Genomic DNA, 17,700 nt, shown 5'->3' on the forward strand with positions numbered 1-17,700 from the left:
TGAGTTGTGGACTGTTTGTCGGGACAAAACAAGACATTTTAGGTTGCATCTTGGGATTTGGGAAAAAGCGATCGACACTTTTCACTGTTTTTGATATTTTATAGACTAAACAACAAATCGATTACTCGAGAAAATAATCAACAAATTAATTGATAATGAAAATAATTGTTAGTAGCAGCCCTACATACACAATAACAATGTGACAGTGCATTTAGATGATTACAGATTACATTTTTTGTCCCAAGTTTATAAACAGTTAGTCCAATTTTAAATAAAAATGACACCCTAACTAAGCTTTTTAAACATGTAATGATGTTTCTGACAAGGTACCATCTTTCACAATTTCATGGCATGAAAGCTGTTTTTATATGCCAAAATGTGAAAAAAATTGGCAAAAATAACAAATAATACTTACTTATCAATAACAAATAATACTTAATATCAAATAAGTGTTACATAACTGTAATAAAAAGAACAATTAATATGGTAAATATATGACATTATTATATGTTTTTAAATTTTATTAAGTATCATTATGGCTACTTGATAATTTCCTGTGTTTCCCAGATATCCTTCATCAAGCTTGAGAGAAAAGGCGTGAACTTTTTCCAATCTATCTGTGGGTGATAATGCCACTCCACGTATTGAAACCAATGGTTTTAAATTGTTCTTCCTTTCCTAAGAATCACACATACTCTCATTAGTCTGGTATTAATCGTTTGCTTTACAAGTTATTGGAAGTGAAACAACAAATATCCACTGAAGATCCAATATCCAATATCGGGTTTACTTCTCTCTAATTGTTTTCCGTAGATGGAGAGAGCGACAACAACAGCTGTCAGCCAAGAAATACTGAGAGTCGTGCCCCTTGTTCAAACATAACTTGTATTGTGGCTGCATTGCATAATGGAGTATTGAGGCTACTGTGAGCCGCCTCAACTTTCAATTATAGGTGTGTAATGTCATTCATTGTCTGAGTGGTCACTTTGAAGCCAGAGGATAATGTTTATATGGCTACCAACATGTTGTAGAGCCAGAGCAGAGCCTCGAGAAGAGAATGGTCTATCTTATGATTAGTTGGCAATGGAATTTAACACCGCTATAGCAGACAGAAAATGTCTGCTAAAATGTGCCTATCAAGCAGAGGTGTAAGTAATAACATCGTTAATTGCTACTATACACTTAAAGCAGATCATTGTTAATATTATAAAGTTATAATCAAAATATCTGCTATGAAAAATGGGCTGTAATACATTTGGGGAAGAGGAAGCAAGACTCAGGTTAGCAATATTTATTCATAAGGCAAAGACCAGGTTTAGTACAAGAAGTACAGACTTTTGAAAGAGAAGAAACGAAAAACAGTTGAATAAGAAGAAGTTTCGCTCTTGAGTTCACCAGCATGAAAATTATTTTGGCTTCAAAATAATAATAATAAAACTAAATAATTATTGTAAAAACTGCTGTTTTTTTATGACACAGTAAATCTAATATGGTGGATGAGCATCTTGGAAGGCAACATTAGCAGGACAAAGCTTGAACTGTACTTATTCCCACCTCAAATATGATATAAGGTCTGTTAGTTTAACCTCTTAAACAGAGCAGTAAATAATTACCTTTTATTGTAGCAGTTAAATGCTGTCTTCAGTTTTTTTTTAAATTTATGAATACAGACAATTCCCTATATTCTCCAAATCTAAAAAATCTATTCACATATTTCAAAATAGATTATACAAATCTTAATACAAAACGCAGAGATACATGGTTTCCAGTGGACAGCTATGATAGGGTACAGAGATAGTACTGAGAGTCCACCTACATGCTTTTTGCACTTATTGAAATTTCATCACATTTCCGCATGAGATTCATCACGATCCTGACCAAACTGAGCCGCCGACACATAGCATAGCGTTAAATGATCCCATTGTGTGTGTGAGTAATGTATGTGCGTGTGTGTGTGTGTTTGACATAAAACATATACATCCCCTCTTTAATGAACTCATTCATTACGTAGACATATGGCACAGCAGTCTTACATGTCCAGTTATGTCAATAACAGCATTCATGTGTGTTAGCTTCACTCCTGCAGGTGTGTGTTTTCTCTTACATTTACACATGAGATACTTGACTGGCCCAGTAGAGCTGAACCATTAAGATGACATATAGTATTACGTTTGTGCACATCCAATAATACCACAGCAGCAGCAGACATAGCGGTCATTGTGTCCCCAGTAATAAGTTACACTAGGGTGGGCGTGTTGATCTTAGCTGGCTTCAAAGGTTACCGTATTGACTGGACACTCCAAAGTTTTTTCAGGAACTGAGGGAAAACTTCGGAGGAGTCAGGATCTCCTGTGCAGCTCCCTGGGGTGAAGATGACCCAAAAGGAACACCCACTCTGAAAACATCAGTGCACATACTGTACGTTAGCATGCAGACACAGTATAGATACACTCACCCACACACAGGCATACAATATATAGACTAATAGAGATGTGTGTGTGTGTGTGTGTGCTCACACTTGACATATAACACACATGCATCTCTTCATTCCAGGATCCAGTTTAAAATCCTCATTCTCACTTACAGAGCATTGCACGGTCAGGCTCCTGCATCTGTGGCTGATCTGCTACACCCTTCCTCATCAGCTTAGTCTCTCAGGTCAAATATGCTAAACTTGCTGTGTTTCCCACGCAGCCACCTAAAGACCCGTGGTGATCGAGCTTTTGAAGCTGTAGCCCTTAAACTATGGAACGCTCTGACTGCACCCTTATGGTCTGCTGATTCTGTGAATTCCTTTAAAAAGCAGTGAAAGACACGCCTGTTTAGACAAGTGTTTGGGTAACCAATACGCACCGGATCAGAATTTTATGTTTTTTATTGTGTTTTTTCATTGTGTATTGTGTATTTTAGTTTTGCGCTTGTTTGTCACGTTTCTTGGGTTTTCACTTTATCTGCTGTTTTCTTTCTTCATATGTCTTGTAAAGCACTTTCTGACTAATGTCTATGATAAGCGCTATACAAATAAAATGTACCTACTTACTTACTTGCATGCTGTCAGGTAAAAACTAAGAAAAGGAATCTTATTTTTTAGCTTAACTGTGACACAACCATACCACACTCAGTCTGTCCAATCGATTTTGAAAGGTCAGAGGGTTGTGCAAACACGCTCAACTAGATGATCATATAGACCTTCAACTGAAGTTAAAATACAACTCTAACAAGACTTTCAGTCAATGTATCTTTCTTTGTTTCTCTCACTTATATATAATCTCCAGTGCACACACACACACACACACACACACACACACACACACACACTTGTAGACAGTAGGAGGTCTAGGTCTAGAAAGTTAGATCTGTATATATTTGTATAGATATAGAGACTTTACTACATCAGTTTGTATGTACACAGACAGGTCAGATGGTACAATAAGTAGATAAAAAACAATTGTTGAAGAAAACTCAGAAGTGGAGAATAGTTGGCACTTCATACAAAATGGTAATATGAAGATACTTAAACTTGCCACTATACACAGATACATATATGTAGTATTGAACAGTATTCAGAAGTGTCTTTTATTTATTTGTGGTTTTGTTACATTGCCAAAATAATCCAATAATAATTGAGGTACAGGAGCTGTCAGAAGATTGGTTAAAACCATTATATGTAGAGTTTTTATATGATTTTAGCATCTTTCAAATTATTCTAATGTGGAAAAATGAGACAATCCCGGTGAAACCTGGTCTAGTACATGTGTTGCTTTCAGCATATTTACTATATCTCAGTGTCTGAGTGTCCCATTACTGTCGTGCACTTATCTCTGCCACTGTGTCTTTATTTTATTACAACCCAAGATAGGTGCCAGAGTGAGAAATTTTCAGATTTACATGGCACCTTCAACACCTTGCTCCCAGAGACATTAATCTGCTATTCAATCAAGCGTTAAGTGTTATCTAACACCTGCACATCAAACCCACAGTTCTAAATGTGAATGATTCCATGTTAATTAACACATAAAATATTAATAGTTTAAAGGTTTGGCACTTATGATCTCTAAATTAAAGGATATGGCTGGCGATTTTCTATATTTGTCTTATTGTCAACAAATCATGTGCAGAGCCAAACAAGCAAGGAACACATCCAACTTACAAGTATTGTGAGTGTATCCAAAGCCTGATACTGTATATCTTATTCCTCTGTGCAGTAGACCTCAGTTGTTGTCCAAAAACTATTAAAAACACATCAATGAGTCACACTGTTGCACTGGGTCATGTACCTTTTCTTCCGAGAACGGACACATTAGTTTGTTTAGAAAATAAAGTTCTTTGAGAAATGTACAATGTAGTATAAAACCAAGAGGTTTATATATGTAGCACAACAAGCTAGCAAAACTCTTGAAGCAGAATTGTATTCCCATGCATGCACAGTGGCATCTGCCTTACATGGAACTACTCTCCAGAGACTGAAAACGTGATCGCTGTTATTAGTTTTTGGAGCTGTTTCTTAACAAACTAATGTGACCATAACCTTGGTCGTGAAGGAACATGTCACCCAGTGCAACGTTGTGGCTCAGGATGAGTTCATTGTTTCTTTGGCTCTGCACATGAGATTTGTTGATAGTAAGAAAAATATAGAAAATCACCAGCCATATCCTTCAACTTTTTCCTGATCACCAATTTCTCTAATGTTAAGCCTCTTTTACACATGCAGTCTATACCTGAAATGTTCAGGAACATTTCCTGCATGGCATCATGTGTGAATGGGAGCAGGGATTGATATTCAGGGAAATCGGTACCGTTCCCACCTCAAGACCTAGTAACATTTCAAGTAAAATGCCGGTATGGCTGTGAATGAAAGCAGTAACATTGCAGGGACAAGCACGTAAAGGGTTACATCCATCTGATGAAAGATGCTTTCACGTGGAGCGAACGAACCAATCACAAGACTCCACTAAGGTGACCAGACGCCCCGAACCATTTTCGGACAGTCCTGAATTACGAGCAGTTGTCACGAATCCTGTACTGTTTGTCCTGAAAATAAACCATTAAGATAATATTAATAGATAATATGAACAAGCTAACACAAGAGCTGTCTGTATGCTGTGAGACTTGACTTAATTGAGACTTGAAGGCAAAAATGCTGAGGAGACCTGATTTGGTGACACAGTGATATTGAAAAATGCTGCACTGAACTATTGTGTCTTTTGGAGTGCTGCCAAATTGTCATGAATAATTAATAACTTAACAAGCTGCTGCTGTCACCAGAATAAAATGTAGAAGACTCTAAATTCAAATGAGAACTCTTTCATTAAATTATCAGTCTACATGAATTAGTAGCTCAATAGTTCTTTTTTTAACTCACTGAATACGTGAAAATATTCTGATCAAACCACTTACGTATGTAGGCTATAATTCATACTTTTAGCTATTAAATTTGTCCTGTTTGTTTTTTTTAAATATGTAAGAGTATTACTGATGTGTTTTCACTTGTCTATTACACTGTTTAGATTGACTGCATTGTTTTAAACCAGTTGACGGAAAATGCAGTTGCCACTGCGGGAGGAATTTGTGATAAAAAATATCAAAAAAATGTGTTTGTAAGCTCCTAAAGCTTAATGACAATCTTAGCCGCTGAAAAGACATTTAAAATGACATTTTAAATTATGTAACATACCTGTCACTTGTGTGTAATGGTTCATGTGTCTTGTAAACACAGCCAGGACACATAGCAAGTTTCATATCATCCTCAGAGCTGATCTATCTGTCTCTAAATTTTATCCATCTGCACAACGATTACCTACAATTACCTATCAAATTTAGAGTTTGATGTTACTCTAAATTATTCTATACATTTTAATCCCTCTGACAGTTAACATTAAGCCACTCATTTGAGACGTTGGTTCAGCTCCAGCATTGCTATGGCATGTGTGAAAAGGCGCAAGACGGAAATGTTCCTGAATATAGATGCATGAGTGAATAGTGAAAATCCCTAGAGGTGCCTGAAAGGTTATCCTTGTAATTTACCAGGAACTATGTGCGAAAGAGGCTTTATACTTGGTACACTAAAGTAAAATTAAAGGAATTAGATTAATCTCATTCAAATATATACTTGTTAGCTTAGTTTCCAAGGGCGGTGGGTATGGGGTTGTAGGCTTATCTTGGACTTTTAGCTACTTAAAATAAAAATGTCCCGACAGCTCTGATGGAGCTCAGGATTCATCCATAAAGGCTCCTTTATTACAAACAATCCCACCGTATAAACCTTGAATCTGTGTGTAACAGCTGACCTGTGTAGATGTGTAGCAGATCACAGAACATTAATTACCGTCAGATCCTGACCGATCCGGTGTTAATGAAGTTACCGCTGCTGTGCCACGTGCGTAAATACGCACAGCCTCTTTCTCTGTTTGGAGATGCATTTATCGTTTCAGCTGCTGTGTGATGCTGCAGGTTTAAACTCAAAGGAAAGAACATTATCAATACTTATGTTTCTGCGAAATCCTGGATACATTCAGTGACACCTGAACAACATTATTGTAAGAGTCAGACATTAATCTAACATATATTAGACCTGCCGGAGTCACATTAATAGTAATATTTTGATGGACATTTCAGTAGATTATGTTATAGATGTGAAACACTATAAAAGAAGCAAAATACATGAAAGTTGGATTGTGATTGTGGAGAGCTCTGAGTGTGCACATTTCTGCTAACTAAAGCCACACAATTTGAGGCTTTTTTGCTCTCTGTAGTTTTCATAATGGACCAGTCAATGCGCTAAAATGTGGAGGAAACACCTGAAACACTGGAAATCGCTTCATTCACTGTAAACAGTAACTTTACTGCTTGGCCTGAATGCGTCTTGTTATGTGCAGTGCCATATTTCTTCCCCTGCCTCTGCTGCTGCACGTTAAGTTCCGCTCTGTTACATTAAGGGCTAGGCTCTAAACATTCGGGGCTGAAGCAGTGGCGGCCCTCAGCACCAACAGGATGGACCCAAAAGCTTTGGCACTGCGCTCACAGCTGCTGTGTTCACTGTTGCTATTGACATGAACACAAATGAGACACAGGAGGTTTTCCTTATATGATACACATCCAGAGTATTTTGGAGTTGGTTTTACATTGTATATTAAGGGAACAAATTAGCTTTCTTTCAGCCTCTGGGGGAATCTGATGTTGTGTCAATTAGGAATATTGAGGGGGACAAGTTTCCATGTTTCATATATCGGGAGGGACGTGACCCTGTGTCCCCATGGCGATTAGGCGCCTGTTTCAGAACATTTCCATTATCTCATACTGAGCTTTTATGTGTTAAGTGCTACTGTGGTCCAGCAACAACTCATACCACAGTGAAAGTTTCTTGAGAATTTGAAAAACTAAAAGAACCTGTCTTTAAAGCAACATTGCATGTAATTTCACTGAAAGACTGCCTTAGTTCACATATTAAAGTTTTTTCATTACTGTCCCCCATAGCAAACCATTCATAGTCTTCAATGACTCACTGGTTGTCAGGTCTTCCCCTGTACTTTAAACAAATATGTTTGAAGTTTTAGAAGAAATGTCAAAAGGCTGAAGTCAATATAAGAGCTTAGGAGGAAGTTTCAATGCTAATAACAAGTTAGACTGTTTTGGCCTATGATGTCATGCTCTCATCTGGCAGGACAGTAGATATGCAGGTAGAAAAGCGATGTAGGTATGTAGATGTGGCTTGAGACCCCAGAGCTGTCTATTCAGCAGTGATTTAACGTCTGACACGGGTGAGCCTTGTGGCTCAATAGCACTAAAAGGCTCATCCTGTCTAATGGGGTTCCTCTATGACGCAGACAAGAAGAGGCAACCCCTCCCCTTCTTTTACTCTGACATATAATCTAGCACATACACACAGATTTACACACATCGAAAAGCACACATCCTGACTGTACAGCCATTCATTTTGTCCACCGTGCACATAGACACACACGGATGTACACACACACATCAAACACACACTTGCCTAAACCTCTGTGCACACACTTATACTGTACACACGCACACACATGCTCTCCTGCACACTAATGAAAAGGAAGGGAATTGAGATGATGGCACACGACAAACAGTTGTGTAATTGCTTTTGAGAAACGGCTCTTGTCGGAGGCTGTCATCGATTGGTCTTTGCCGAGGACAACTCGTTTACTCAGTGTGTGGGAGGAGGCCCAGGCGGCAGTGATCATTACTGGACTGACTGTGGTATCACTTTATTAACTCAATATGGTTTGATGTTTCACTGTAGTGGGGAGGAAGGTTATACAGACATTTGGCTGTACTGTGGCTGCTGTGATGGGACAAATATGAATTATGTCAAAAAAAATACACAATTTAAGTTGTGGAAGATACAAAATGCACAATGCTTTGCAACCTGAAAGTAATTTAATGGATTCTCTGTGCACAGTTGACTCGTATGGCTTGATATATGATATGTAAAGTGCCATGAGTTCATTATTTTTGATGAATCACATCATATAGCTCCAAATCAAATCAATAACAAGCTGATTACGTAAGCTGATTGTGTGTTAGATGGTCTATACTGAGCTTAAGCATAGTGGGTGTTGTGCCTGAGTTGGTGCTATCCAAAACAGCATTATGAATGAAGAGCCTGGGGAGTGCGTCATTGTGTAGTATACATCCCTCCCCAGCAGATGGCCCCGCCTGCAAGTGCTTAGCTGGGAGGGTGGTGGTGTTGGGGTGTGGGGGCCCTTATCGATTTGGCATTTGAGATATAGCATGCAATGTAACATTTTTGGAAGGTTCTTAAAATATTTATTGCTGGTGATGCTTCTCCACAGCCACCAGTTTGGTTTGCCTCCTATTTAATTAATGACATCAATGCAAATTGGGGATAGCAAATGGTCCAAATGACTGGTGGATTTTGTGAATGGAGCACTTAGTGACTGAGGAATGACGTCAGCGCAAAGCCATATCCCTTATTAGTGAGCCAAGACTGAGGGGAGGCGTCCCATTGGTTCCCCGTAGCATCAGAGTGATGTGATTGGCTGCGGGCGGATAATTAAACACCTACACAGTCAATGCACAAATCCAAGTGGTGGGATATATAGGCTGGTGCGTTGGCGCTGCATGCAACAGACTCAAGAGTTGTTCTGCAAGTTGAGAGAAAGTCAACTTATTGTGTTTTGCATAGAGATACATAGAGATATTTATATTTTTTTTTTTGCTGGGTGATTATCACTGAAGGTAAGTGACGACTTTTAATGATGGGCGATGTGTTGGAATGGCAGTTTCACTATAACTGTATGTGATAAGCTGTTTGCATGTGTGTGTGGATCAGAGGGAAATGGATACAGAGTCACTGCGTTACACTGCGGTGACGTGATAGTGTTGGTAATGGGATTGGAGTGTGGCCACTGGGGTCACCAGCATCACCACCACCCTTTTTTGTGAGGGTCCAGTCTGCTATTTGAAGGCCAAAGAGAGAGAAAGATGGAGAAAAGGGGAAAGGAAAGATAGACAGACAGAGAAAGAAAGAAAGGGATGCAAAAATGAGAAGAAGCTGAAATAAAGAACAGCGGATGAAAGAGGAAAAGGAAAGAAGAGATGGACAGGAGGAACCAGGTTTGAAAATGTGTGTGTGAGTGAGAGTGTGTGTGTTTGTGTGTGTGAGGGAGAGAGATAGTGCCGCCAGCTCATTACACTAATGCACTGGTCCCTTAGGGAGTTGGCAAGCTTGGAGTCCAGCCCCCCCCTCCTCCCCTCCCACCTTCACCCCTCCTCTTCCAGCACGAGCAAGTGCAACATGCATTGCACAGTCTAGGACCCCCATCTACCCTCACACACACTCACACACACACACACAAACCACAAACACACACGCTCCTACCCGCAGGCGTGTCACACTCTGGGACCTGCAGCGTATGATACGAGAGAACTACCTGTCCTGTGCTCTCGGCTGGATGTTTTGGAGGAGCAGTGCATTTTGCAGAAGAAAAGTAGGGGGGATTGTTATGTGGCTCAGTTTTGAAGGGGTGTTGTGGTGAAGTAAAAGAAAGGATGTTCAGCAGGAGACCAGAGCTAAAGAGTAGCAAGCTGAGATGTGGGTAGAGCTGAGCTCACCTCTCTGGAAAGTGACAGTTTTCCAGTTGCAACTTCTTCCCAAGAACACGAGAGGACCAGACTCTAGCAAGTATATCTTCTAGATGTATGTTGGTTTATGCTTTGTAGATGAATTCTCGGGTGATCTGAGTACCTACTTTAGTGGATACGTGAGTGCGAATTACAGCTGTCTTGTGCACATCGAGCTGATGGGGGGTGTCTGTCTTGCTGTGTAGGGGACCATGGTTATGTTGAAGATCTCCGCTTTCCTCGTTGCCTACGCCCTGGTCATTTGCCAGATGTACTGCTCACAAGCCGCCCCTGCCAGGTGAGATGTTTTAACATTTATATTTTACACTTCAAGCTCTCAGCACACATGCTTTTCATTTATTTCCAGCAACTTAAAATATTTGGAGAAGTAGCATGACTTTAAATCTCTAAATTAGTGTTAGTATTACAAGCAGTCAGTGGGAAGAGTGGTGGGGTTGAAGGAAAAAGATGCTGCAAATATTTTTCCCTTGTGGAGTAGATAGGTTTTAGATTTGTTTTTTTTCTTTCTGTTACACCATAATCACAAAAATCTTTGTGCTACTAGAAAAATATGAATAAATCGGGGAGGATAGCTGGGAAGCAGACACATTCAAAGATATCTGCTACTGTATTAACTGTAAATATAATTGTTCCTGTTAATCTTAGTAATATATAATGCTTCATGTGGGCTTTTTACATGAGGATGGGGATTAAATAAAGGTTAGATGAGAGTTCTTTAAAATATGTAGTATCATATATATTTATTTTTGTTTTAGAAAAATGGATGCTTAAGTTTATATATCCTAATATTAATCTTTCATTTAATTACATAACATGTCTCTCATTTTAAAAGTTAAAGAGGGAAACAAAAAAGATCCAGTGGAAAAAAGACCAAAAGAAAAAAAAAAAGAAGAAGTGTAATTTACCTCAGGGGGAGATAAATGAGGTCTATATATTTATATGAAGCCCCATTCAAGCCACTCTGCACACTGTTCCCATGAAGCTATCGATTTTGTAATAAATCTAAAGCCAGTTGCACATCAGCCCCTCTTTCAGATGGGGCACTTTCTGCAGATTGTTTCCCCGTGTTGGCCGGGGGCCCTCCAACTCAGACGTCATCCCTCTCAGAGTTGGTGACGTCCCAGCCAACCCCCCTGACCCCTCCTATCCATCCAGTCACTCCACCAGCAACCCTACCCCACCCTGACACCGCCCCGCCCCTCTTTTTTAACTGCAGGTGATAATTCTAGCAAAGGATTTAATGCTTATCTCCATTCCTCCCCCCTCCCCTTCCCCCTCACCCCTTTGACCCCTAAACCTCCTCGCTCACCCCTTCACCACAGACCGGGTATGGAGTCCATGTCAGACCGAGTCACGCTCACGGATTACGAGGCGCGAAGGTTACTCAACGCCATCGTCAAGGAGTTTGTGCAGATGACGGCAGAGGAGCTGGAACAGCAGGCAACTGAAGGAAACAGGTACAGACGACTCCTCTTAATTTGAACCCTTTTTTGAAAAGCAGTCTAACATTTCCTCCCCATGCAGAAACAGCCCATGAAGGATTTGACTATAATGACAGAATGGAGAGGTAACTGGTGAAACTAAATAAAAAGGTAAAATGGAAAGCTCCCTTTGGGGCTCCCGTGCTGGACCTTGTGTATTTTTTTTAGGGAGCGTATCATGTTTTATGGTTTCATGTTATCACCGCTGAAGATTCGTCTTTTTAACAGCCCAGTTGGGTTCAATCAGGCGTAGAGGTATGTACTTCTCAGTAGATAAAGAGCAAACAAACTCTCATTTCCAAGAAAAGATGAAGATTGGCAAAAAAAAAAAAAATCCCTATTCTCTGTCATGACCGTGCTCCTGCATGGATGAGTTTGATTTTGACTTTGTTTGAATGGACTACTATTTTGAGCCTGCCTGCCGGGCATGTGAACAGTGTATGCCTAATGGAACGAATAAGTGCATGATGTCAATTAGGTGGAGTTGCATGACAGTGGGAAGCGACTGGTTTCTGTTTGTTCGGTGGGTGTAAAAGACGTGACAAGACGGGAAGGACTGGGGTGGGGGGTGGGGATGGGGATGGAGGTTTGGCGCATGAAGGGATGGATGACAGGTTCTTTAAATGGTGGGGATGAGGAAAAAAGCATGATGCTAGAGGGGGGATTTTTATTTGTATTGTTTGATACCTGTGATGGCACGAGAGGGAAATGCATGTGAGGAAAATGGTCGCTCAAGTGTGTGAATGGAAGGAAAAATAAAGAAAGAAGAAAGAGATACCTGCATGTTTTCCCATATCTATGAGCCTGTTCTCTGCATGTGTTTTGTGTGTCCCCTCCCCGACAGCATGGACAGGCCCCTAACCAAGCGCTGCTCCAACCTCAGCACCTGTGTGTTGGGCAAACTGTCTCAGGAGCTGCACAAGTTGCAGACGTTCCCTCGCACGAACGTGGGAGCAGGAACGCCCGGCAAGAAGCGCAGTGCGCCTGAGAGTGACAGCTATGCAAGCTACGGCGAGACGTTTGACAGCATCTAACCCCCCCCCCCCCCCTCAGCCCTTCTTTTACCTTTGCCGCATCTCCTCCTCTCCCTCTCCTCCTCATTCCTTTTCCCCTTTTCTCCTCATCCCAGTTTCTTCCTTATCATTTTTGGATTGGCAAGTGCATGTTGATTTTACCTGCTTGATTGACATGTGAAGATTACGACCTTTAATTGCAAACAACTTTTCAGTTCTTTTCTCCCTCCCCCTCCTTTTTGGCAGGGAATGATTTATCCCTATCATTTCAGACAATCAGACTGAGTTTTCATAAATGTAATTCAGGGGCCGGTTCAGACATCCATCTCTGTGTACTGTACGTGGAGTCATTTGATGGCGTCCAAAGACCCTGAAATTTAAGAGTTGAGAGAGATCACTTAATCGAACCATTAATAAATGATCCACTCATGCGTTACCATGTTTCTTGTTCAATAAACATATTTTTCTACCAGGAAGCCTTAGCTCATTTTCATTCTTAGGCACACTAAAAAAACAGACAGTTGGTAAATATGGACATACAGCGTGGTCTGAATATAAAATGGACATAAATGGGCTTTTAAAACCCTTTAAATGATCTCTGAAGCTCTCATCGAGTCCAAAGGTAAGAATGAAAAACAAACTGCAGAAAGTATACAATTAAACCCTGCATGCTTGATGTGTATTTTTAACCTGTGTGTCCTAGCTTCGTGTTTTTTTTCTGTGCTGTCAAGTTAAAGTTGATAAAATGAACTGTGTGCAGAGATACTGTGTGTTTTGAATGTCCGTGCACAGTAAGCCTGTTGTGTGTCAGCGTCGTTTTTGGATGAACATCACATCAGATCTTCGCATTAACCCCGAGTTTGTTCTCTTGAAGCAGCGTTACAGCACAGAAGCGAGCCTGCAACACAGCTACCTGTGTGACTCATCGCCTGGCAGACTTCCTCAGCCGGTCGGGGGGAATGGGCAACAGCAACTTCGTCCCCACCAACGTTGGCGCCAAGGCCTTCGGCAGGCGGAGGAGAAGCGTCCAGATGTGAGCACCCCAAAACCTTCAGGGAAATGGTAAATAAATGCTCTTTGAAATCAGTCTTTGTTATTTTACTCCAATTTCCAACTTATGTGCCTTTCTTTTGCTTGTTTTTTTATATTTTAATGTTATTTTATATTTTTATATCACTAATAATCAAGAAGGGAATCAGGGAATTTATTACAAATCGATTTATATTGTTTTGGATACTCATCATGTAATCATTTGTAAATAGAATAACGATGTTTTACATAATAATTAACTCCAGTCAGTATCGTCTAGAATATCAAGCTTGAATTTACAATGTCTTTGTAAAGCTTGACCAGTTTCTTTCTTTCTTTCCTTCTTTCTGTCTCACACAGGTTGAAACCCGACAAGAAAGCATCATAAAAAAATAACCTGAGAACAAAAATCAACAAAAGCAAAATGAGCAGAAAATAAACACTGAACTGGCCCTTTATCCACTCTCACATTCTTATGGAAAAAAAAGACACCACAGGACTTCTCGTCCCCATTTCCATCCTGTTAGTGAACCTTTTGCTTTTGGCAAATAAGAGAAAAAAAAAAGAGAGAAAAAAAAGCACTTTAGTTTATGTACATGAACAAATCCTGAAGAAACAAAAACATCCTAATGGTTCCTCTTTTTTATACATAAGTATCAATGGAAAATAAAATGAAAGCAGCAATGGTTATCACCTGATTTTTTTTTCCTCCTTTCACCTTGTTAGAGCACATTTCTTCCATGAGACCCCATTTGAGATCCATACATTTTCCATAATTCCCCTTCCTCCCAAGGGTACCCTGTTTTTCTGTGTGCCAGAGGGACGCCATTAAAGATCAGCCTACCCAAGGCCCCCCCACAACGGCTGTTGTCTTGTGCCTTGATGTAGAACAATTTACATGAACATGATTGTACAGTTCTGTTTCGAGACGATAAAGAAGACACGAGCGAGGATGAAGAGAATGACGACAGATTAATATTGTAAACAATATTGTGAAAACAAATTTCAGCAAGATTAAAATGTATTTTAGATACACTCGGGTTTGGGGTACTTGTGTTGTTCTTCAAAGGTTTTTAAGCATTTAGGTGTAGAAAAAGGTTGAACGACAGGTCGATTATATTATGAGAAGCATATATTTGTATATTAATGGCTGGAATATTTATAAACATTGTCTATAACTTATTAATGAGAAATCATATGGTATAAGTAGAATTTCACAAGAATAGAGTGATTTGTAATTCATTGGTATGAAATTTCTCATTGTAGCACACATCTTTAATTTGGTAAAATATTGAAAAACCAAAACAAATCCACAGTCATACAATCTACTGTTGCACAGTTTTGGTCACTTTGTACGCAGCGATGGTCTGCTCAGTTTCATTAGGAGTATTTCTGGCTGACACCACAGCAGCATGGATATGTTGAAATACATGATGATACAAGAAAATAACTGCATGGGTAATTGCTTAATAAAAGGCAGTCAAAACTGCAGTCAGACTTGTCCTTCTTTAGCTTCAGCGGAAGTAAATGCACACCACTCATTTCAATCAGAATCAGTATATACTTTCATTTACATAAATCAAAACAAAACATCAGAAGCTAAATATTCATTTTCCAACATCATACAATGATCATCAATGCAGAGACATCACAAAATGTCTGAGTTTGACAGGACACAACATGTTGCTATCTCTGATTTCAGATGCAGCTTACAGCAGCAAGCAGCTTTCACTTACAGTTCAAGGCAATATTTACAGTAATCAAGCTGTCTTTACATACTGTACTTAAGCCGGCAGACAAACTGATTTGCTTTTAATTGTCAAATATTCAATCACATGCTGGGTGACTGAACATTTTGGGGTTTTCTTGTTTTTACAGCAGCACTCCAATAGGTGGCAACATAATTATCTTGACAAAAGTTTCAGTGGAGCTCTGCAGATTCTCAAAGGTCTGACTCAAGTGATGACAACATTTTTAAAAATTTCCACAAATGATAAATGTAAACGGTCTCAGTCACCAGTTTATTTGACCTCCTCGGCAGGTGTTCCAAGGCTAAGAGAGATTTACATGTTTGTTTGCAAAAATGATAAACCAAACCAAGAAAGGAGATCTCTAAGCAAAACAACACAGGTGAAATGATTACATAAGGTTTGTACACTGCTTGAGATGAGTAATTTCCTAGGGCTGTAATGACATCACTCAGGTGTAAAACAATGACCTGTTGAACAATCCTGTGCTTGTATCATGAATGGAGCAAATCCTCCCATGCTTTATGACAAGGATGCTTAGGTCTGATAGGTTTTGGTTAATAAAAAACCAGTAAATTGCCTTTGAGAAGGTGATGGTTTTATTCAATGCAATGTGCAATGCTGTATGAGACTGAACTCCTACGGATTCGTGACTCACAAAGATCGACATGCTGCTGCTGAAACACATTATATCTCATATAAACATCTTCTGCACAAAAAAAAATTAAGGTTGTGTGCTCAAATCTTGAACCAGCTGGGAAAATGATCCTTTCTTTTCAGTACCACTGAGATGCACTTTAGTAACTAAGCACTTTAACTAGTCACCGGTAGCAGACTGGTTGTACTGGGCAGCTCCTCGGCAGATTTTATACTGAATGAAAGTGTTTATTACTATAAAAGGAAACCACAAAATACCAAAAGAAAAGCATCATCAGTAAAAATTAAACAAGAAAAACAAAAAGAATCTCAATGTATTCAGAAAAAGGAAACAAAACATTAATTTCACATAAATCATAGTAATGGCGTCAGTTGGAGCAAATAAATACAATGCAAATACACAAATGCTCAATTCAATGTTGTATTTCTCCAACAATAACACACTCTGTATGTACTGCCAATGGTTTGTTTTCAGAAAAATCACAGACGGAGAACAAAAACAGAACTTGATGGGAGGATAAAAAAAGGCCCTTCGGTTTAGAATGACAAATATGGTATGTAAGTTTGGAAACTGAGGGGATAATGAGCCCATTCAATAAGGGTGAAATTGGAAAACAGGATACAGTTGATCCTATTTGGTTGCACGGATGAATGCCAAGTGTGTACCAGAGCAAATACAGGATATTTGTCACTGTGTGCATCACTCCCAGAGCACACGAGCTGTCAGAACTGAGAGAAAAGATGATGCTTTTTTGTAAAGCATCTTATTTACTTAAGATGAATACCGAGCAATATGTGAAAAATATCAACATCAGCCATGCCGTGCCCACACACTTAAAGCGATAAAGCTAACTGTTCGACTGGATGACTTATTAATTCCCAGATGAGAAGATATGTATGACTAATATGTGAACTTATGCTACTGGAGTATGAACAGAGAGGGGATTTGAGCTCTATTCCCCCTCAAGCCTTAAAACCCTCATCTGTCCACCGTTTTTACAGTCTTTCCACTCATGCTGTCTTACTATCTGTCTGTTTGTCTGTCTGTCTGGAGAAAATCAGTGCTGAAGTCATGCTGGAATCCACATGGAAACTTTTCCTGGATGACTGAGGAGGAAAAAATACATAAACCCCTCTCCATATTCTGAAAATTGAGGGGGACAGGAGGTGGAGAGCTGATTCATGGGTCGGTTTGGTTTTGAGCTTCTTTCTCAGCAGTAATCTAACAATCCCACTATGCCAATGAGAAAAGCAGTCCTAATAGTACACAGCTGCTTTGAATGGGGCCCCTCCAGTTGGAAATTAGATGTTTCGTATAAGAGAAACCAAGACGCAAGCCCCCATCTCCAGAGAGAAGACATGCCACTAGTCCAGTTCCCAGAAACCTACACCACAAACCCATTTCAAAACCTGAGGCTTTGAAAGATGTCTCCTTATATATGTTTTAAAGGTAGACATCGACATTTTGGGAAATACGCTTATTTGCTCTCTTGCTGAGAGTTAGATGAGAAGATCCCACTGTCATGTCTGTAAGGCAAATATGAAGCTACAGCCAGCAGGAGGTTAGCTTAGCTTAGCCTAGCATAGAGACTGGAAGCTAGGGGACAACAATTAGCTTGGGTCTGGCACATTGTTTCA

General features: G+C 39.7%; 1 protein-coding gene across 8 annotated transcripts in view; it reads left to right on the forward strand.

Annotated features, from left to right (window-relative positions):
• Positions 1-15,551, forward strand: part of LOC121896694 (calcitonin-1-like) — a 30,768-nt gene extending 15,217 nt beyond the window's left edge. For 3 of the 8 annotated variants that reach the window (XM_042410618.1, XM_042410617.1, XM_042410612.1), the window contains 3 exons: positions 10,320-10,411; positions 11,457-11,591; positions 12,460-13,104. In XM_042410618.1, the coding sequence (XP_042266552.1) occupies positions 10,326-10,411; positions 11,457-11,591; positions 12,460-12,649 (411 nt within the window). In that variant the 5' untranslated portion in view covers positions 10,320-10,325 and the 3' untranslated portion in view covers positions 12,650-13,104. The other 5 variants (XM_042410614.1, XM_042410620.1, XM_042410616.1 and 2 more) reach the window with 5 other exon arrangements.
• The last annotated feature ends 2,149 nt before the right edge of the window (positions 15,552-17,700 follow it).

This window comes from Thunnus maccoyii, chromosome 5, assembly GCF_910596095.1.
Source record: "Thunnus maccoyii chromosome 5, fThuMac1.1, whole genome shotgun sequence".
Taxonomy (NCBI): Eukaryota; Metazoa; Chordata; class Actinopteri; order Scombriformes; family Scombridae; genus Thunnus; species Thunnus maccoyii.